The sequence below is a fragment of the Phodopus roborovskii genome, unplaced genomic scaffold (genome assembly GCF_943737965.1).
Source record: "Phodopus roborovskii unplaced genomic scaffold, PHOROB, whole genome shotgun sequence".
Classification (NCBI taxonomy): domain Eukaryota; kingdom Metazoa; phylum Chordata; class Mammalia; order Rodentia; family Cricetidae; genus Phodopus; species Phodopus roborovskii.
Window position 1 is genome coordinate 51,807,816 of NW_026126511.1, and position 23,081 is coordinate 51,830,896.

At 41.9% G+C, this 23,081-nt stretch overlaps 1 protein-coding gene across 1 annotated transcript in view; it reads left to right on the plus strand.

Moving 5' to 3' along the window:
• The first annotated feature begins 20,421 nt into the window (after positions 1-20,421).
• The window catches only part of Sgcg (sarcoglycan gamma), a 28,364-nt gene continuing 25,704 nt past the window's right edge, over positions 20,422-23,081 (plus strand). Inside the window, exon 1 of the mRNA XM_051195566.1 lies at positions 20,422-20,618. Within this exon, the coding sequence (XP_051051523.1) occupies positions 20,424-20,618 (195 nt within the window). The 5' untranslated portion in view covers positions 20,422-20,423. The remainder of the gene's footprint in view (positions 20,619-23,081) is intronic.

The window sequence follows — 23,081 nt, forward strand, 5'->3', positions numbered from 1 at the left end:
AGCACAGACACTGAGAACAATTAATAAATGGGCCCTCCTGAAACTAAGAAGTTTCTGTAAGGCAAAGGACATAGTTGACAAGACAAAATGGCAGCCCACAGCTGACAGAGGGCTGATCTCCAAAATATACAAAGAGCTCAAGAAGCTAGTTACCAAACCACCAAATAATCCAATGAAAAAGTGGGGTATAGAACTAAGTAGAAAATTCTTAATAGAGGAATCTAAAATGGCTGAAAGACACTTAAGTGATCAAAATCCTTATCCATAAGGGAAATGCAAATCAAAACAACTCTGAAATACCATCTTACTCCTGTCAGAATGGCTAAAATCAAAAGCACCAAAGATAGTTTATGCTGGAGAGGATATGGAGAAAGGGGAACACTCCTTCACTGCTGGTGGGAGTGCAAACTTGTACAGCCACTTTGGAAGTCAGTATGGTAGTTCTTCAGGAAAATGGGAATCAGTCTATCACAACATCCAGCAATTCCACTCAGGAATAAACCCAAAAGATGCATATTCACGCAACAAAGATACCTGTTCAACTATGTTTATAGCAGGATTATTTGTAATAGCCAGAAGCTGGAAGCAACCTACATGACTCTCAACTGAAGAATGGATAAAGACAATGTACATTTACACAATGGAATACTACTCAGCTGAAAAAAACCAAAACAAAACACACACACACACAATGGAATCTTGAAATTTGCAGGCAAATGGATGGAACTGGAAGAAACCATCCCCAGTGAGATAACCCAGTCACAAAAAGGCACACATGGTATGTACTCACTCATATATACATTTTAGATGTAAAGCAAAGGCTCACCAGCCTATAATTCACACTGCTAGAGAAGCTAGGAAACAAGGAGGACCCTAAGAGAGACATACATGGTCCCTCACAGAAGGGGAAAGGGACAAGATCTCCTGAGCAAATTGGGAGCATGGAGAGAGGGGAGAGGGAGTTAGGAGAAAAAGAAGGGGAAAAGAGGAGGGGAGACGAGGACATGAAGGAGCAGGAAGATTAAGTCTGGGAAAGAATAGAGGAGAGCAAGAAAAGAGATACCATGATAGAGGGAGCCATTATAGGTTTTAAGAGAAATCTGGCACTAGGGAAATGTCCAGAGATCCACAAGGATGAACCCAACTAACAATCTAAGCAATAGTGGAGAGGCTACATTAAATGTCCTTCTCTCATAATGAGATTGATGACCACCTATATACAATCCTAGAGCCTTCATCCAGTAGCTGATGGAAGCAGAAGTAGACACCCACAGCTAAACACTGAGACAACTCCTGGAATCCAGTTGCAGAGAGGGAGGAGTGATGAGCAAAGGGGTCAAGACCAGGCTGGAGAAACCCACACAAACAGCTGACCTGAACAAGGGAGAGCTCATGGACCCCAGTCTGGTAGCTAGGAAACCAGCATAGGACCGGCCCAGAAACCCTGAATGAGGGACCCAGTTAAGAAGCCTGAGCAGTCTATAGGACTATGGCAGTGGAACCAGGATGTATCCCTGGTGCAGGAACAGACTTCAGGAGCCCATTCCACATGGGGAGATACTCCCTTAGCCTACAGACTCAGAGGGCCTAGGCACTATTCCAAATGACTTGACAGATTTTGATGATCCCTCATGGACAGCCTCACTCTCCCTGGGGAATGGATGGAGGATGGGATGGGGGTGTTGGTGAGGGGCATGGGAGGATGAGAGGGAGAGGGAACTTGGATCGATATGTAAAATAAAAAAAAAAAATACAAAAAAAAAAACCCCACAAACAAAACAAAAAAACCCACAAAGACCTAACTTTCCCCATACAGGCTCTGTCACATAAAAGTTCTGCCATTTCCACACAACATCAAGCTAAGGAGCAAGCTTGTAACCCGTGGGTCCCAGGGGACACTCAAGATACAAACTATACATGCATGAGGTCCAGGAAGCCAAAGACTCGTGGCACTGTATTGAGACTAAAAAGCTTTGGATGTTGGAATAGTATAGATTTCAGATGGTTGGATTATGGCTTCTCAATCTTCATCAACCCAATGATGGACAGCTTACAACATATTTTAGTATAATATTGAAACATTTTAGGAAGCCAGTTATTGAGCAAATAGCACGTGCTCATATCTTCTTGGGAAAATATCAAGATGGAGAGATGGAGAACAGAACCAGACTAAGTTGGTTGACGAATTTTAAAGCAAAAGAGACTTTTCTTTTTAGAAGCATACCTTTTAATAACCACAGGTTTTCAATTTTAATTGTGACATAAACAGAAAAACACTTGGGATTATATTCCTCCTGGTGTGGAGTTTGGATCCCAATAGCTGACTGTGTTCTCGAAGTTCTTTGGAGAGTCTGAAAATATCTCCTGAGAAACCAGCCAGTCTCGTACGTTCTAGGGATGTTTGAAACTGTTTGACCCTAAGGTAGCTGAATAACCACTCTATGCTCTGGTGTTACACAGAAAACAGACATTGTCCACAGTACCATGTCTGTCCTTAGTGCCAAGAATAAGTCACAACATGTCATAGTCAAGAGAAAAAGGACTCTTTCCTAAGAAACACAACTAAGATAGGATCAACGAAAGCAAACTTATGCAGTCTCGGGAAGAGGAGACAGCCACACAGGTACAGGGCATGGCTACCTAGAATTCCCCCCCCTCAAAAAAAAGAGAGAAATTTTACCTGTGTTATTTGAAACCACCAGTTGTAATGTACTCTTTTAAAAATAATAATTTCTTTGAAATATGCCTCAAAGGTGTCACCTTGGGAATTTAGAAAAACTACTACAATCTATTGGTTGAAATCAAAGTCAAAACTGACCAAGCCTTCAGCCACACTCCTGGGCATAAAGAGGAACTGAAGATAATGGCATTGTCCCTAAGAGAGCAGTCTGTTGTCACTGAAGCTGGAGGAATTGCTGTCCTGAAGATCTGTGTACAGGATATAATGGGCATAATTTTCTCTCTCAATTCTATGCTGTACTTGAACTTTTCTCTGAGGTGAATTCATTGTTTCTGTTCATTGAAGCCAAACCTAATATTCCCCAAATGCGTGTGTTGAAACCTTATTCCTTTCATCCTGTGGCAGAGTTGAGATGTTGAACCTTTAGTTGGTAGTTAGGTCATGAGGACAGAACTCTCTCGAATAAGAGTGTCCTGATTAAAGGGACCAGACAAAGTCACATTGACCTTTTGCTCAGCTTTCTAACCCAGAACCTGTTCATGTTGACATCTTGTTCTCAGTTACCAGAATCATGAGAGAGAAACCTTGGTTGTTGATAGATCACCCAACCTTAGGCACATAACTATGTGGGGAAAAAAACAAAACAAAAACAAACAAACAAAAATCAATGCCTCCAGGAGGAAAAATCCAGAAAAGTGCAGGCAGGACGGCTATAAATAGCTTAGTCAAATATCCAGTGGCTGAAATACTCCTGCAATTAAACATGGGATGGCAGACTCCCAGCGAGGACCCAGGATGTGAAATTATTTATACACTGACTTCCAGACACCATTCAAAGGAAACAGGGAAACAATTTTAAAATGAACACATGCCTGTCTAAAGAGAACCAAAGCTCCTGCTACAGGTTCTGAAGGTGGCATTCGATGCCCTTCACCAGGAAAGGGCACGTCCTGTACAGTGTGAGGTCTGAATGGCCATTTGTGACACAGAACTGAGCATGAGATGCAAGAGCTGACAGCAACATGCCCGGGAGGTGGCAGATGAGGAGCCACGCTGAGAGTCCGTCTGTCCACGGGACACGCTGCTGCAGCAGGGAAACGCCCATCACAGAGGAAGGGAAACAGAAGTGAAATTGGCAAAGGCAAAACGGAGGGCCATGGAGAAAATTCCAGTCAACCATAACATATCCTTCCCTGGCATAAAACTAAAATCATGGCAGGGAGCCACTCTCCAGGAAAGGGAGTCCTAGGAGAGATGAACAATATTCCCCGATGGAGGGGGAGATGGTCCCTTTGCTTTGTCACCTCAGGTGGTCTCTGGGATAAAGCCTGCTCTGTCCCAATGTTTCACAGAGGTGGCTGGTGACCCTGGCTGACCCTTAGAACAACAAGAAGACTTTAAAGGACAAGGATTGGTTGATAAGAAACAACAGGATGTCTGGCGGAATGGCCGGCAGGGGCTTTGATGCACCTCTGAGGGTGATTCCAGCATCCTCATGACTCAGCTTCCAGCTGCCCCTGCCCCTCTCCAGCTGCTCCCTCTCTATGCTACAATCTTGCCCCTGCACTGTCACCTCCTGCCTGACTCACTCCTTGTTTGATCAGCTCTTTCCTCGGACTGTACTTTAGAGCAGTTTGGGGTTCACAGGAAAGTTGACCAAAAGACAGAGCTGTCCTACACACCCCTTCTTTAGACATGCACAGCCCATGTCTTCACTAAAGCATCACATGCATGTCAATCCATGAACCTGGGTTGGCACGTCACCCACGGTCCACACTGCACACTGGGGTTCCTCCCTTCTGCTGTGTATGCTATGGGTTCTGTAAAACACAAAGTAACATGTATAACATAATCACAAGTTCTAGCCCTAGCGGTCTTCTGTGCGCTTCTCTGCCCCCCAATGAAGTTTTGCTTGCTCAGAATGCTAGAACTGGAATTCCACAACATAAGCCTCTTCAGATTGGCTTGTTTCACTTAGCAGTGTGCACTGAAGTCCTCTATGCCTGCCTCTCCTCTGAGATAATCTACAGTGTCAATCTGATGGGATCTAAAATGTACTAAGTTGTTAGTGAGTCTCTTTGTTGGGTGTGTCTGTAAGAATGTTTCCAGACAGTGTTAACAGAGGGAAGGAGACCTGCTCTGAATATGAGAGCTGACATGCTGTGGACTGGGGTCCCATAGGACAAATAGGGAAAATGAGAAATCCGGTTGAGCACTGGAGTCCCTATTCTCTCCATTTCCTGATCTGTCCAGATGTGAACAAGCTCCTGCCAGCTCAAGCTCTTCCTGGATAGAACAAACTGTATACCCTCAAACCATGAGCTACAAGAACTTTAACTCTTTTTGGTGCTTTCTGTCAGATTTTATTTTTTTGTCACAGTCATAAGACAATAAGTACTACAGCTTCATAGCTCCTGCCTGTTCAGTGTTGAGTAATATTCCATTCCCTGTATATACCACAGTTTGTATGCTCACCCATGGAAGGAATATCGATTGCTTCCAAGTTGTGTTCATTATGACTAAAACTATCATGAATAAATATTCGTGTGCAAGTTTTTGTGTAGACGTAAGTTTCAATTCTTCAAGGTACATGCTAAGGGTCATAGCTGCTAGGGTGCATTGTACCAGACAATGTTTAATCTTACATGGAACTGGTAAACTATCCTCTAGGGTGGCTGTCCTGTTTGTCATTTCCAGTCTATGATTAAATGCTCCTGTTGCTGTGCATCCCGGCTCGCATCCCGGCTCGCATTTGATCCTGTCCACGTTCAGACTCTGTTCTTCCTACTGTCTTGACGACATTGTTGCTTCCTAACATTGTTTCTCTGATTTGCATTAAGATGTGGTATAGTGTATCTTTTCATGTGCTTTCTGTATGTGTTACTTATTTTTTTTTTTTACAACCTTTGGCCCAATTTTCAGTGTGTGTCTGTTTCTTATTGTTGAGTGTTTAGAGTTGCATGTGGGCTTTGTGTACATTCCTATCAACAATCTGCTGATACTTTCTACAAATGGCTCACCACTTTTCATTCTTTCAGCCACCTTTGTGGAGACAAAAATCTAAATTTAATGATGTCCTTCTTATGTGCCTTTGGTGTTAATGTCTAAAAATTCACCATCAAACCCAAGATTGTCTAGATTTTCTCCCATGCTATCTTCTAGGAATTTTTATAGCTTTGCATCATACAATTATATCTGAGTTAATTTTGTAAAGAACATAAAGTCTCTGACTAAATTAATTTTCCCCATGCAGATGTTCAGCTGTCCCAGTGTCATTTGCTGAGAATCAAGCTTAGCTGCATTGTGTTGCCTTTGCTCCTTTGTAAGAGTTCTGCATACTGGCTTATGTGGGTCTGTTTCTGGTCTTTCTAGTCCCCTCTTTCTCAGTCAATTGGAGATTTCTATTGAGATGTACGCAAGGTCAACGATCCTTCCTTCATCCATGTCCTGTCTATAGATAAGTCTATTACATCATTCTTCATGCCTGTTACAGCTCTTTTGCCCCCTGTATTTCTTTTGTTATTGTTATTTGCGTCCTCATCTCTGCTCACATTGCTTAACTGTATTGCCTGCTACCTTTCTCTTGTTTATTATATCCCTTAGCATGCCATATTAGTCAGGGTTCTCCAAAGAAACAAAACTCACTCTCTCTCTCTCTCTCTCTCTCTCTCTCTCTCTCTCTCTCTCTCTCTCACACACACACACACACACACACACACAATTTATTATAGTGGGTTATAGGCTATGGACTATCTACTCCAACAATGGCTGTCTGTTGACAGATTGTCTAAGAATCCAATAGTTGTTAGGTCCATGAGGTTGGATGTCTCAGGTGGTCTTTGTTCTATGCCAGAATCTGCTGGGAAAGAGGGGGAAAGTTTGGAAGGAAGTGAGAATGGTGATGAAAATAAAAGGAGTTTATGAGGTCCTGACTGAGGCATGCAGGATTGCAGGTTTGCAGACAGGACAGTGAGAAGCCACTCTGTCTCCTCCTCTCAGTTTCCCATGGCCATCCATCACTTTCCTCCTGTTGGAGCATCCTTATATTGCCATCATCTTTGAGGCACACTACTATGGTCACACCACCTGTACTACCCAAGTTCAGTGGTAAAAGATCTTTTGAGAAAAAAAATTCTGAAGACTCCTAAGGGGATGGGATGAGGGGCACTCGGGAGGTGACACTGTTAGTCACCTTAGACTTCATGGGAATCCTTGCACCTCTTAAAAGGAGACTGGCTGCTGGGTGAAAATGATCATGAACTAAACTGTCAGATCGTGTCTGGAGTTAGGACTATTGCTAGCCAGCCTTTCTCTAGACCTCACAAGAGGAGAATCCCTAACACTGTGATGGTGATGGCCCCAATGATCTATCATCTGACCACATGGTGTTTGCATCAAGAGACAAACAGGCAGAGAACTTCTCACTGTCCCAGTGACTTCTGCTCAGCTGAGTGCCTGCTGCTGAGCTTTTGACACAGCCTGCTTGACTTGCCGTTTGTCTTTCATCTGTTCATCTGGATCTAGATCTGTCCACTGCCTCTGTCCTACACACACACACACACACACACACACACACACACACACACACACACACACACACCTCTTGCCTCTGCTTGCTGTGATCAACTTTTGGGTTCAACTCTTACCAGGTGCCTCAGTTTCTCTAGCAGACCTGGAGAGCTAGTAACCTGACTTCTGAGTCAAGCCAGGCAGTGGTGGTGAATGCCTTTAATCCCAGCACTTGGGAAGCTGAGGCAGGCAGATCTCTGTCAGTTCAAGACCAGCCTTGTCTACAAGAGCAGTTCCAGGACTGCTGAGTCTTCTTAACCATTTCTATAGGCTTCCAGTTCTGTTTCTCAGTCCTCTTAGAAGATCCTTAAAGTCTCCAGTGGCCTTTTTAATACTTTGTAGCAGTCCTGGAGTGTGTGTGTGTGTGTGTGTGTGTGTGTGTGTGTGTGTGTTTGTGAAGGGGATGATTTTACTGTGTGGTAATGAAGAGTGGTTCAAGAATTAACATTAATAGCTAAGACAGGAAAAAAGAAACTGGCTCAGATGGCTGTCAAAGAAATTGAGACTATAGCAAATTGAAGCCAATGAAACTGCCTTATCTAATTTATTGCTAGTCAATAAATTCTGATATTGTGGAAGGACACAGACATGTTTGTGTATTTCTGATGTAGCATACTCATGACACTGTTGCATTTTCATTGATCAATTTGTGCCTTGGTTTCTTTTAGGATGTGGTGAGTGTTTGAACCTAAGTCCACCCTGTGACATCACTACCCACACTTCTGATGTCACTAGGGTTATCCACACTGGGAAACTTTGAAAGAGAGGGTCCAGGACAGGGGCTATAGCCCTCTAAGCACTGCAGTGTACTGCAAGAATGGGGAAAATGAGATGACACCAGGCTAGATCACAGAAGTGTGGTGGCTGTGCATGGAGCACATGCGTGTACTGAACAGAAGTCTTTCTAATCCTTTCTACTCATGTCTCATTAGCCGTGGAACCTTGAACACATTACCTGGCCTTAGGATAGAGTCACTTTAAGGTCTCCTCTACCTTTAAAATGCTATAATTCCATAGAAAACATATCATGTGTGAGTTTCAGACTTAAGCTAGGTCTACATTAGAAACACAAAAATCTTGTTACAATAATCTCAGCTAACCTATAAAATCAGACACATCTTTGAGTCGTTCTCACTTGGAAAATATATGTAGACATTGATAACATGAAATTACATAAAAGTGAGTGGAAAACATACATAATGCTTGACTGACATAAAACAAAACAAACAAACAAACAAACAAACAAAACCCAATGACAAGTACACGGTTACAAATACAATTCACTGATGGATGAAAAGGGCAAAGCTGAACTTTCACTGTGTCAACCTTTCAATCAGAAGATGGAGTTGGGACTTTCGCCTTGTGTTTTTCCACCAGTGTATGTCTGAAAGGTGAAGGTAGCATCCTTGGCAAACAGGTTAAGTGGTTTTTTGTTGTTTGTTTGTTTGTTTTTTTTTTAATTAAGAATTGATTGCTCTGCTCTGGCTTTCAGTTTGACTTGTCAGAGCAGACAAAATCATGTGCTGAGGATCTATGAAGGAGTTGTAAGTGCCCTGCAAATATAAGATTAGTTGAAACTGCCTCGGTTTAATTTAAGGTCTGCAGCTGTTCCTGTAGAGAAGTATCACATTTCAAACAGTTACAAAGACACAGTGCAAATAAATAGAAAGGGGATCACCTCCCAAGGAGAAAGTAAAATTGAACCACATGTGTTCTTGTGGGATTGCCCCTTCTATGCAAGGTTTGCTGTTAAGACATGCATGTCAAAGTATGTAATTTAGTCATGCCAGGCAGCACCTAAATAGCTCAAAATAACAGATTAAGATGATTCAAAAGGTTGATATACTTAAGCCTGATAAAAATGAAATAATCAAATTATTTTTAGAATAAAGACAATGTATCATCAGATGGTTTCATTCACACAATCTGTTAAGTGGATATATTATCTTCCTTGAAAAGAGCTGTCATCATTTTAATATGTAGTTTATTTACCTTCTGTTTCTCATGGTGAACATAATGTAAATTTCTTCTCATGTAATAAAGTTTTTCATTTACAATGGGACTTATGGAAAGTGTTTTTCAAAGACAGACTGGATAGTTTCCTGTCTCTGGATAAGAAAGGGAACCCATAAGGCAGGGACGGCCAATTCTGAGCATTGCTAGGTACTTGGAAGTGACTGAGATGAGGGTTCATTTTAGAGGCCACCAAAGAAGCTCTCTCTCCTTCAAGACAAAAATTGTTTTCAGAAAGTGGGGCAGAGTTTACACGTGGGGGTGCTCGCTTTGCACGAATGTTTGAGATTCTGTGTGACTCTGGCTTGGGTTTGGCACACCCTCGGGTGCCTGCTGGAATTGCTTTCCAGTTTTAAGAGAGTCTGAGCGATTGAAGTCACTGGATAAAATTAGATTCGCCTGTTGCTACAGGGAGGGGCAGAAACCTGAGCCAAGGGAGCCCTTTCTCAGGGCAGAGTCAGTGTCCACCTCACACTACACAAATGGAAGTTTAAATCTTTCCACCCGCGCAGAGCTCAGCCCCTCATCAGGAATCAGTTCATCGCTGCGGTTTCTGAGTCGCTAAGGTAAGCAATCACTTTCCACTTGGATTTTATAAATCAACTAGGTATTTTTCTCCTCCGGTGGCATAATGGTTAATAATCTAAAATAATGCTGAATAAATTATCTCAATTATATCTTAATTATTAACAAAATCCAGTGTTCCTCTCCCATCATTTCACCTGTGTTAATTGTTCCAGCAACTGCTGTGCAATGCCTTTATCATGGCTGTGTTGCTGACATTTGCACACTTGTCATGACAGTGTGACTGGGTCATGGGATGTTGAGTCTGACAGTTAAACAGAGAAGGTGTACTCTTTAAAACCATCTCCAGCTCCTCCCAAGCCTTTCCGGTAGACTGAGTCTGATGCTTCAGGTTTTCTGTATGGTTTTCTCGGAGACACTAATAGGCAAAAATGGGAACGAAGGTCAAGGAGCTTTATACATTGAGAATGAAAAACACAAGAACAAACTGTCAAGACTGCTCTGAAACTGTTCTTGGACTGTTTCCTTCCCAAGGTTTGGAAAAAACAAAGGGAAATGCACAGACAAAAGCCACCCGGTGGGGTAACTGTCAAGAGGTACTGTGATTTATGACTGCTCAAATTAGGATTGTTTCTTTGTGTTACTAAGTTACTAGGTAGTGATTGGAAAATATGAGTTACTTTTAAAGGAACAAAGAAAGACCAGGGAAAGAACAAAATGGACTGGCTGAAAGATTAGCCCCAGGATGGGGCTACAGAAAACTGGCCTGTTTGCTTTTGGCCTCTTTTCTTGGAAATATCTAGATACAAGGAGGTCCATTTTGGGAATTTCAAAAGTAGTGTTTCAAGAGGAGTTAATTTTGTGGGTTCTAGAATGGCTTGAGATTTTCTTTCAAAGCCAAAGGGACAGTAGTGTCACAGACTGGCTAGGTCTGTGATTCTGAAGAGCACCAAGTCCAAGTTCCCAACTGACCTTGACAAATATGGCAGTTAAATCCTGAAAACAGCCCCCTTCCACTTTGTCCTATAAAGTACACTTCCTGGGGCTTAAGTTATAGTTCTGTGTTACAGTGTTTGCCTATCATGTGTGAAGTCCTGTGTTGACAAGTAGGTAGATGATGATAGATGATCGATAGATAGATGATAGATAGATGATAGATAGACAGATAGATAGATGATAGATAGACGGATAGATAGGTGATAGATGATAGACAGACAGACAGACAGACAGACAGACAGATGACAGATGGGGACACCTTAAACGCAGTATAAAAACTAACACTGATTATAAACTACATCAGTGCCAGCTCCATTCTGTGCTGTGTTTTATCTAGGTGTTCTGTTTCAGGCCCCGCCTTCACTCTGATCAACCAAGACCTTGCTAGCCCTACCCAACTTCACTGTGGCTTCCTAGAGAAAAAGGAGAGAGCCCTGAGGCTGTCTGCCATTTCCCCATTCCTTCAGGCCATGCCTTCTTTCCACTCTCCCCTCTTCTCCCAATCAGTATCTGTGTTGCTCTACCAGTGTCTTACCCTATGACAAAGCCCTATAGTTCAACTCTTGGGTCTGGACTCAACTCTTACCAGTTGCCTCAGTGTCTCCAGCAGACCTCCAGGAGAGCTAGTTTCCTGGCCGCTGTGGAGCTCCTTCCCCACCTCTATTAGCTCCAAGTTCTTCCTCCCAGTCCTCTAGGAAGATCCTTTACTCCACATAGATCTTTTCAACATTTTGTGGCCATTCTGTACTCTCTCTCTCTCTCTCTCTGTCTGTCTGTCTGTCTGTCTCTCTCTCTCTCTGTGTGTGTATGTGTGTATGTGTTTACTGTGTGGGGCATAAGGTGTGGTCTGAGAATTATCACAAGTAATTAAAAAGTTAGAATTATCATAAGTAATTAAAAAGTTATTAAGACTGAAAAAGAAGCTGTGTTTGCCTCTGCTGGCTGTCAAGGAAATTGAGATTATTGGATAAAGTGAAGCCAATGAAACTACCCTACCTTCAGCTCTATGACCTTCTTACAACAACTGTAAGACTTGTCCCACCCTTTGTCATTTGTTCCCCTACAGACAAACAGCTTCTAATTTTGTCATGTAGAGGATTTTCTGGGGAAGACTGTACAGTAGTATTTTTTATTTTGTAAGGAGTAAGTAAAGTCCTGAGTGAATATATATTGTCTGATAAGGCCAAGCCATGTCAAGGACCCTAATGGCTTAGACCCATGGGAAATGGCAAGGCCTTCCCAGGATGAGGCTCAAAGGAATGGCAAAGCCTTGCCCAGTGGTCTCTGTGTGGGGGTTGATACTGTGAAGAAAATGTCCACCATAGTTTCCTCTGTCTGCCACTGACTGTTCCTACTGAGGAACTCTATTTTCAGCTGTGTATAACCACTCCTGTTTATCTGTATGTAATGACCCTGCCTCACTGTGCAGCTGTATGCAATAAGCACGCCCCCTGTCCAACTGTGTATCACAGACACACTGAACTTCTGGGATGCTTTGGCTTCTCATCAGAGAGCACAGCCACCCAATACCAGCTTTTTCGTGTCCATGTGTCTTTCCTTTCTTCATTCCCTCACTGCCCTGAGTCAGGGTTCTGGGACCAAGCTGTGCAAGGACAAAGAAGTAATTGGCAGCATCATAAAGCATTCTTGACTTCTCTCAATCTCCCTCAAAACATCTAAGTCAGCAGGACTTTAGGGTGACTGGTGTACATGCAACATAGATGAAAAAAGAAAAAAAAACCTAAAATGTTTTATTTATTATGTATTAGGAGGAATTGAAAAATCATTTTTATGTAATCACTATTTAAAATATTTTAGTATTAATGTAATGTAGAAAGCATATTAATAAGTAAAATCTCTTATTTGATCAGTTTAGTAAACTAGCACTGGAAAGACTTGATTAAAGGCAACTCAGGGAAGGAAGGAAAGAAGGAAGGAAGGAAGGAATATAGGAAGGAAGGAAGAAAGCTCACAGTTTGAAGCAGTGTAGTTCATCATTGTGGAGAAGGCATAACAGCAATAACAGAGACAACTGGTCAACCACTGTACTTGCAGTCAGGAAGATGAGAGATGAATGATGATGCTGAGTTGGTCTACCCTCCTCTATTCAGTCCAAGATACAAGTTCATGGGATGCTACCACCTATATTCAGAGTATATATATTATCTCAGCTAAACTTCTCTAGAAATACATTCACCCTTAGGTCTATCTACTAAATCCAGTCAAGTTGACAATGAAGGTTATTTTTAAATTTACTGTGAGATAGACCACAAGATGTTGTTTCTCCTAACTATAACATAGTACCTGTGGATCAACCCTCAAACCTCTCTCTCCATCCCTCCCTACCTCAACTTTCCCAGCATCTGGAAACCAATATTCCACTTTCAGTTTCCAATTTCTATGAAAAATCTCTTCTTTTCTTTTCTTTCTTTCTGTCTTTCTTTCTTTTTTCTTTTTTCTTTCTTTCTTTTTTTTTTTTTTTTTTTTTTTTGAGATAGGGTCTTACCACATAGCACTGGCTGCTTTGGAACTAATTATGTAGACTCAGGCTGGCTTCAAACTTAAAGAGATCTACTTGCCTCTGCCTCCTGAGTTCTGGGATTGAAGAGTCCACCACCATGCCCAGCTCTTTATATGCTACACAAGTGGTACTTGGCTTTCTATACCTGGCTTATCTCACTGAACACTGTTATACCCAATACCATCTGTGTTGTCACAAGCAACAGGATTTTGTCATTTTTTGTGGCTAAAGAACATTGCATTGCATTTACACACACTGCATTTTCTCTGTCCACTCATCAAAAGCTGCATACCTTCTTTTGATTCTGTACTTTAGTTTTTGTGAATAAACCCAGTAGATCTGTGATGCTAGAGCTGCCTCAGCTCTAGCTGAGGTGGTTCCCACGGATAAGGACCTTGTAGTGGGATTGCAGGATCACATGGATGTTCTCGTTTTAGCTTTCTGAGGAAACCTCATACTTTTAACTGTAATGTGTGTTCTAATTTACATTCCATCAATACTACAAAAAAGATCCATTTTCTCCACACTTTCACCAACATTTGTGATCTTTCACCATTTTATTATAGCCATTCTAATAGATATGATGATACTATTATAGGTTTGTATAGTGATCATAGCTTTTGTCAACTTGACAAACTGGAGTCACATGAGAAGACTGAGCAATTGTCTCTATTGCCTCTATTGGATTAGACTGTGGGCAAGCCTTAGTACATTTTCTTTATTGATAGGTTGTGTGAGAGGACACAGCTTACTCTGGGTGGTGCCACCCATGGGATGGTGGTCCCAGATGGTATAAATAATGAGCCACAAGGAGCAAGCCAGTAATCAGGTTTCCTCTGTGGCCTCAGGTTGAGTTTCTGTCTCTAGGCTCCTGCTTGAGATCCTACTCTGACTCCTTTGATGATGCAGTGTGATTAGGTAGTCCATGGGTTTCTCTTTGAGCATTTGTATCAGTTTTGTAATATTTGAGACATAGTGACTTACTTGGACATCATGCTTTCCTAGTTAAAGTCTCTATATCTTGACTGACATTATACCTCAGTAGATCACCCTGTGATTACCCTGATATTGGAAGCAGGTTCACACAGCTGCTAGCAGGACCACAACCACAAAGAACTGAAGTACAGTCTTCCTTGTGCCGACAAGAGAACAGCAGGTGCCCAGGAATCATATTCAGCAGTATACATTGAGAGAATATAGCAGGCACTGACTATATGATGATGCAGAAGAAAACTTTGGGAATCCCCTGTAACATGATGAAAAGAAAACAGTAGGTGCTTACTATAATGTCACACGAAGAAAACTATAGGCATCTACCTTGCATTCATAGAAAGAACTACGAAAGTGTCAAACCTTTCAACCACCATACCAGACTCCTATTTTCACATACATTTTGTATAATACTAACCCAAGAAATAGTAGATACCCAAGAAAACAGAAGGTGCCATTGTCACATGATACAGGTAAATTAGTCACCCTCTGCAATGATTCAGGGAAAAACAACAAAACAGTAGGCATTTACTTCCCATGAGCACAGGAAGCACTCAGTTGTAGGTACCCACTATTGCCTGATGCAGAAGGGCTGCTGTGTCTAAGCCCTGAGCAATTGCCCATGGCATTTTGTTACCACCTGCTGTGGCCAGTTACAACTTTCCTGTCCCCATGTAATGTATGTGTAGTAATTCAGGGGCTGATGCTTCCCATGCTAAGAATGGAAAACACATTGGTACCAAGTAGCACCTGGTTGTATTTAAGGTTAAGGAGGCCAAGTGACACTGTTTTCATTATGGCCCTTTAACACATACACTCTGAGGTGACTTAAGTACTGTTCTTATTTAGTGGCTGTGCCGAATGGAAATGTGTGTCATTTCCACCACTTCAGCCTCTTGTTGCTGATGACTCCCTGAGACAAGCACTATGTGCTTACACAGGAAAAGCTCCAGGTTTCTGAGTGTGCTGAGTAAAAACCAGCACTGAGAGATGGAGAGAATTTGAATCAATTACTTTTGGAAACATAGCACTGTGTTTTGAAATGAGACTGTAGCTGAAGTGAGCAAAGACAGATCACAGTATTATAAGTTAAAAAAGGTAGGGCAGTCAGCTGGGCTTTTGGCCGGTCCCTTCTGTCCCTTCTAAAGTGATTCTGTTTGGATTTGTCAGGGTCTAAGTGCTGTCTGTGTTCCCATGGTTTGGTATACTTCTCAGGGGCCTTTAAAAAAATGCCATTTTATTAGTTCTTTTGTTTATTTGTTGAGTTTCTGATTTGTGGTCCTGTCTAGTGTTGAGAGTGGTGTATTGAAGTCTCCCAATATAAATGTGTGAGGTTTTATGTGAGATTTGAGTTTTAGTAGTGTTTCTTTTATGAATGTGGGTACCTTTGTATTTGGGGCATAGATGTTCAGAATTGAGACTTTGTGTTGATGGATTTCTCCTGCGATGAATACAAAATGACTGTCTTCATCTCTTTTGATTAATTTTGGTTTGAAGTCTAACTTGTTAGATATTAGGATAGCCATGCCTACTTGCTTCTTGGGTCAATTTGATTGGAAGATCTTTTTCCAATCTTTTACCCTGAGGTAATGTCTATCTTTGAAGCTTAGATGTGTTTCTTGTATGCAGCAGAAGGATCGATTCTATCTTCGTATCCATTCTGTTAGCCTGTGTCTTTTTATAGGTGATTTAAGACCATTACTGTTGAGGGTGAGTAAGGACCACTGACTGTTGATGCTTGTTTGATTTAGGTTTGTTGTTGCCAGTGGTATTGTGAATATATTTGTCCTGCTCTACCCTTGGTTTCTGGTGTAGTGAGATTATCTGTTGCCTGCATCTTTGTGGGTGTAGTTACCTTCCTTGGCTTGGAGTTTTCCTTCCAATACTTTCTGTAGGGCTGGATTTGTAGATACGTATTGGGAAAATCTGGCTTTGTCATTAAATATCTCCATCTATAGTGATTGAGAGTTTTGCTGGGTATAGTAGCCTAGGCTGGCATCCGTGGACTCTTAGTACTTTTAGAACATCTATGCAGGACCTTCTGGCCTTGAGAGTTTCCATGGAGAAGTCAGGTGTAATTTTGATAGGTCTGCCTTTATAGTCCCACTATTAAAAAGGTGGGACTGGAGTGACAGCCCAGTGGTAAAGAGCATTTGTTGCTCCTCTAAAGATCTTCTGGCATCCATGGGTATTGAGTGCACATGGTGCACAGACATGCAGGCAAGACATTCATACACACAAAATAAAATAAATAATTTCTTTAAAAAAGAATCAAAGACTGTGTAAGATAGAATAATCATCTGTAAGATGATTGTAAAGCTGACGTTTTTGTAGAAACACTAGTGATTTATAGCTAATGAGTGTGCTATAAAAATTCTCATATTTACATTTAAGTGATGCATTTAATGTCAATAATAATTAGGCATCATATCAGTATATTTTGATGGATGATTAACAGGGAGTACAATTTTTAATACTAACATAAATTATTTAAAGCTAGTTTATAAAATTAAAATGTGTCCAACAGACACATATTAAAGTGTAGGATTATTTCCATGTCATTGAGTATAAGTATGAAGTACCAGACTATTCATTCTCTCTCTTGCTGCTATGCAAGGTTATAAATAGTCACAGAATGCTCTGTGTTTTCAGGTCAGTACAATCTCTTGACAACATGAACTCCACCTTGCACGGACCTCAAAGTGCTGCGGACAGACATTCTGCCCAGTGCTGATTAGAATAAATATCTGAACGACATTAGAGGAACTTCTGGGGTCCTTTATCACAGGCATTTGGTGTCAGTACAAACAACAAAATCAACTCTTCAGGAAGACTCTTTATATTGTATGCTACCTGCCCATCAATTCACAAGGCCTTTTTTATCCAATACAGTTGACATCAACAGGCAACAATTTAGGCAAAAACGTTAAAGAGGCAATCACCAAACATGAGAACGAGGCACGGTGGATCATGCCTGTAATCCCAGCACTCAGTAGGCAGAAGCCAAATGCTTGCTGTGAATTTGAGGCCAACCCTGGCCAGATTGAGTTCTAGGCCAGCCTGGGCCACAGAGTGAGATTTTTTTTTTTTTAAAGTAAATAAGTAAGGCTGCACAAATTTAACAGCAGACATGCTCAGCAGCAAATGGTAAATTCACCTCAAATGAGGGAGAACAGGAAGTGCCCCCAAGCTCTTGGTGACATGCAGCACAGGAGTTGGACTCAGGAAGTGGGCCTAGCCCCTCACTCACGTGAGAGAGCAGTTGCAAAGGTGAGGGTCGTGCCCAGGTGCCCAGGTGCCTCTTCCCAAGGAGAAGTGCTAAGAGTGCACTGAACTATGGAGCTTCCTCAGGAGGCAGCCCATCACCTATACGTGTACAAGTGAGAGAATTCAGACCGCCTATATTCTATTGACCCAGTTTAAATTGAAATAAAATGCTCTGGTGTTTGTGCATGTAATGTCCTCATCTTATCCAGCAAGTATGCACTGAGTCCATACAATACAACAGATGCTGTTTAGGTGTTAGCGTGCACAGAATGGCCAAACAATTGGAGACCCTACCTTCCTGGGAGTGATATGTGGTGACTGAAGCAAACACAGAAAAATATCAGATAAAACATTAACACCGTAGAGTTAAGCGATGTGGTAGAGCAAACTTAACCTGGCAGGAGCATAGCATTATCTCAGCTGTGTGACAGAGCAGGAACTGTGGGGAGGCGGGAGAGGACGTGAAGTTACCTGGGAAAACTTCTGGACAGGGGACAGCAGCTACCGAGGCTGGAGTCACACTTGGGGTACATACTCATACCTAAAACCCGTGGGGCTGCAACAATAGGTGTCAGGGAGAAGTGACAGAGGTTGAAGGAGGAGCCCAGTCAGTGGCAGGGAACTCCCAGCGGAGAACTATAAGAGTGGCATAGAGATGGAAAGTGGCCATGCTGTGAAAGGCCATCGTGGGGGTGTGGCAATGGCTCCGCAGGTGAACCCTTGCCATGCAAGCATGATGACTGGAGTTCAGACCCTGATAACCACAAATGCCAGGTGGACTAAAATCCCAGTCCATAGAGTCAGAGATGGGGTAGCCTGAAACAAACTATATTGGCTACCCGATCAACACATTCTAAGATCAGCAAGAGAACTGTCTGAATATGTAAGAGGAAAAATAAATGAGGGAGACACCTGAGATGAACCTACACACATGTGTACACATGCACACACACATTCACACACATACATGCACACATACATACACACACAAACACATGCATAAACAGGCACACACATGTGAATGCACACATATCTACATGGGAACACACACACATGAACATTTACACACAAGAACACACATGCAAACATGCAAACACACATACATATTTTTACATGGGAACATAACACATAAACATAATTATTCACAAACACACACACACACACACACAAATATACATGAACACATGGGAACACACCTAGCACGCAACCACACATGAGAACACATGCACTCACTTGGGAACACGGATGCATACAAGCATGCTACACAGGCACACATATGCAAAACCAAGCATAAAGACAGTCTCCTGCCTGAATATTGGAGACTGGCCATCTGAGGCTTGGGGGCAGAGGCTGAAAACAGTCAGGTGGCTACAAAAATGAGCCCAGAGCAGTGGTAAGACATTGACTGAAGAGTCCTGCCGAGGGTTATTGATGGATTAGAGGTGAAGAAAGGGAATGAAGGTGGACTTGACTCTAGGACGTTTGTCATGAGCCCCCGAAGAATGAAGCTGCCACTAGAGGCATGAGAGAATGTTGCTGAAAGGAGTTTGTAAAGTCAGAGATACCCTGTGGATACTGGGATCCTGGGTTCAAAGTAAGCCCAGGCTAGGAATGAATGTGTGCGTGCGTGCGTGCGTGCGTGTGTACATGCTTGAGTGCCTGTGTGTAGGTCAGAGGACAACTTGCAGGAGCTGGTTTTTGCCTCCCACCCTTTGGGTCCCAGAAATCCAGCCCTCCCCATCAGGCTTGGCGACAGGCATCCTTACCTGATGAACTACCCTGTCAGTGTCCCAACATTTATTCTCTAAAGCTTTCTAAAGGCACTTTAGCATAGAAACATACTTATTTTATCACAGACCCTGTGTGAACTCTGCGTGAACTCACTTATCACCACTGCCTAAGATGAGGCCACAAATAGTCAAATCCCTTCTTAGTGGGCTCAGCAGTTCATAAAGTGTAGGACACCTTATTTATGTCATACCTCACAAGTGACTACATTGTCCTGTCATGACTCAGTGGTTATTTGTTGTTGTTGTTTTTAATGTGTATTTTCAGTGTGGGCCAGAGTTTATGCATGTGTACTATTTGTGTGCATCAGATCCTCTGGAACTGGAGTTACAGGCAATTGTAAGCCTTCCAACAATGTGGGTTTGGGGATCAAACCTAAGTCCTCAGTAAGCGCTCTCAACTGCTGGGTCCCTCTCAATTTTACATCATGAACTTTCTTGTATTTTATGGTAGACACACTCCAAGCACCTAATACCCCAAGCCTGGGGATCCCAGCCTTTCATGGAAAGAGGAAGTTGGCCCATGTGACTGTGCTGGCTCTGGAGGTGGGAGAGCAACCCTGAGTTCTCTGTACGGATATAGGGGTTGGGCAGGGATGGCCAAGTCAGGGAAAATGTGCAGATGGAAACATGCCCACGGGTAGAATTGATTAAAATCTGAAAATATGGCCACTGGATTTTAAGTGAGTTACTCACAATCAAACTATCTTAAATGAAAAGTTAAAAATCTTCCTGTGGTTGAAATAGTATGACATATTTCCAAGTAATAGTACACCTATTTTTTTCTCTCTCTCATTTGTTCTTCCTTTAAGACAGGGCTTATGTAGCTGGCCTTGAGCTCACTATGTAACAGTGAATTCTTTTGAACGCCTGCCTCTCACCCCAACCCAGGAAATCTGGGATTACAGGTGTGCACCCTATACCCAGCTTGGTCTCTTTTAAAAGTTATTATTTCTAGAAATTTAGGTCTGGGGTAAATTTGTTTTCTAGACTCAATAAATCAGCACTGATAACTAAGTTCTCCCCTCTCTTCTTCCCCTCTCCTGCCTCGCTGCCTCCTTTACTCCCCTAGAAGATGGTAAGAGAACAGTACACCACAGTAACGGAGGGCACCCACATAGAGAGGCCCGAGAGCCAGCATGTCTACAAGATCGGGATTTACGGCTGGAGAAAGCGCTGTCTCTACCTATTTGTTCTGTTCTTGCTCATCACCCTTGTTGTGAATCTCGCTCTCACAATCTGGATCCTGAAAGTGATGTGGTTTTCTCCAGTGAGTATTGCCTTTTCCCAAGCATGCGCCAAACATCCTGGGTTACTGTTTTAATGGTGTGCAGATAGATGTTTCTTGTCTTTGTCAGGATTTTCAGTAGCTAAATGGCATCATGCTCTGACTCAACTGTAAACTATGCTGTGTTGATTGATTTTGGGGGGAGCGGCCCTTATTGCATTGTATTTTTCATTAATCATTATCTCTATAGGATAGGAAAGTCTAATCTTGAATTTGTGGTTGGTTGAGTCAAGATATCTTAATGGTCATTTGTAGAATGTAGTCTATAAAAGTATATAAATAACAGATTTCCTTAATGTCGTTGTCTTATATGTTTAGCATTTGCATGTCTGCTGTCATCTAATTAAATTAGCAGAATGAAATACTTGAGGCAGGTATATATTTGCTTTTAAAGAAGAGAATTTTTGTTTGCCATTTATTTTTGTTTAATTTTTCTTTTGTTCTTGATAATCTTATGCATGTAAACATTAAAATATGATCATATTTTCCCCCATTTCCCCTCCAATTCTCCCCATATCTTTCTTGCTGTCAACTCCCAATTTCATGTCATTACTTTTAGAACTCACTATCTCCAATTAGTGCTGCACACATGTGTCAGGGTGTGGGGCATCCCCTGGCACATGGGAAATCTACTTACTAGTGGCCACAACCTCAGGAAGACTGAGTCTCTCTCCCTCCACAGTTATCTATGGCCATACCCCTCAGTAAGGCTTGTGGCCTGAAGGTCATCTATGCAAGAATCTAGGGTGACTTGGTCTTGTCCAGATGACCACGGCTGCTATAGTTCCTGAGTCTACCCGCCATATCATGACCATAAGAGCTTTCCCAGCATGCCCTCACCCAGCCTCCTGCTTTCGAATTTTTCCTGCCACCTCTTCCCTGATACTCCCCAAAACTTTTGGGGAGGGACTTTGTAGAGATGTCCCATTTATAGTTGATGACTCAGTCTAAAAAAAAAAAAAAGTGGTTTGTTCAGGTCTGATGGGGACATCAAGATGCCTGGTGGGAATGCAAAAATGCATATGGTAGGAAAACAAGAATGCATGTGGCAGGAAGAGTCTCATCAGCTGGCAAAAAGCCAGCCAGACTGGGTGGGGCCAAGCCGGGGCTTTTATCACAGCCCTCCTATGAGAGCTAACCAGGACTCCCAGACAAGTATTTCAGGTACAAGTTGCCATTGACCAAGGGCTGTCCATGTGGACCCATCCCGTAAAAGTCCAAAAAGTTGTCACCCCAATTGTCAAGCTGCCAACACAGAAGTCTCGGGGCAGTGGTTCTCAACCTTCCTAACCCTGTGACACTTTAATATAGTTCTTTATGTTGTGGTAACCCCATCCATAAAATTATTCTCATTGCTACATCATGATTAATTTTGCTATGTTATGAATCTTAATGTAAATATGTAATATTTATGATGGTCTCAGATGACCCCTTGGAAGGTTTATTTAAGCCCCAAGGAGGTTGTGACCCACAAGTGAGAACCACTGCCTTGGAGGAACACACTTAAACCATGCCCAAGACAGAGCAATGCAACACGTGCATGTTTTAAACACTCTGATCTCATGCACATAAATATGTGGGCAAACACTTCAATATTCACAACAGATTGAGTAAATTAAATACCATCAGTCTTAAAGAATTTACTCTCAACATTCACATGTTAAAAAGTATTGCATAATTTTATTTGTCTTGCTATTTCATGTACACTTTTTTTTTCCTTGGTGCTGGGAGTTGAACATAGGGCTTTTTGCATGTTGGGCAAGTGCTCTACCATTAAGCTATGCCCCCAAGAAGTCCTTGTTTTGTGCATTTGGGTATGGGGGTTCTACAAATTAATGGAAAATACATTAATTTGGTAAGATGGATCCAGTAAAGTAAATTACTACTGCCAGAAACTTCACATTTAGTTAGTCTGTTTTTCCAAGGCAGCTGAGAATGTGATATGTGCTCAGGCTTTTTCCAAGAATGGTAGCTATACTCTGAGGTTCAATGTGAAATGTACTCAACAAATCCTACATTTTCTGTGCCCTTATTTATGTCTTGCAATGGTTCAAGTCAATATCAGTACTCTCGTCATATAACAAACATTTACATTTCTATACATTCTTGTAAAATACTCATAACATTAAAACATAGCGTGAAAACATTATTTAATACTTATAGTACAGAGTACTATAAGTGTATTTACTACAAATATATTAGAAATTATTATAAGTTAAATGTAAGTAAAGGTTACAAATATAACTATCTTTAACATTAGGCAATATAGGCTATAATTTCTAGGTCAGAATTTGTAATAATATTTCTGTAGCAGCATTATGATACTGGGCACCAATGCCCAGCATTTCTTCATGAAGGCAGAACACTTGAACATATATTAGTTATTTTTCTGTTGCTATAATAAAACATCATGACCAAGGCAACTTATGGAAGAGCCTGGAGTAG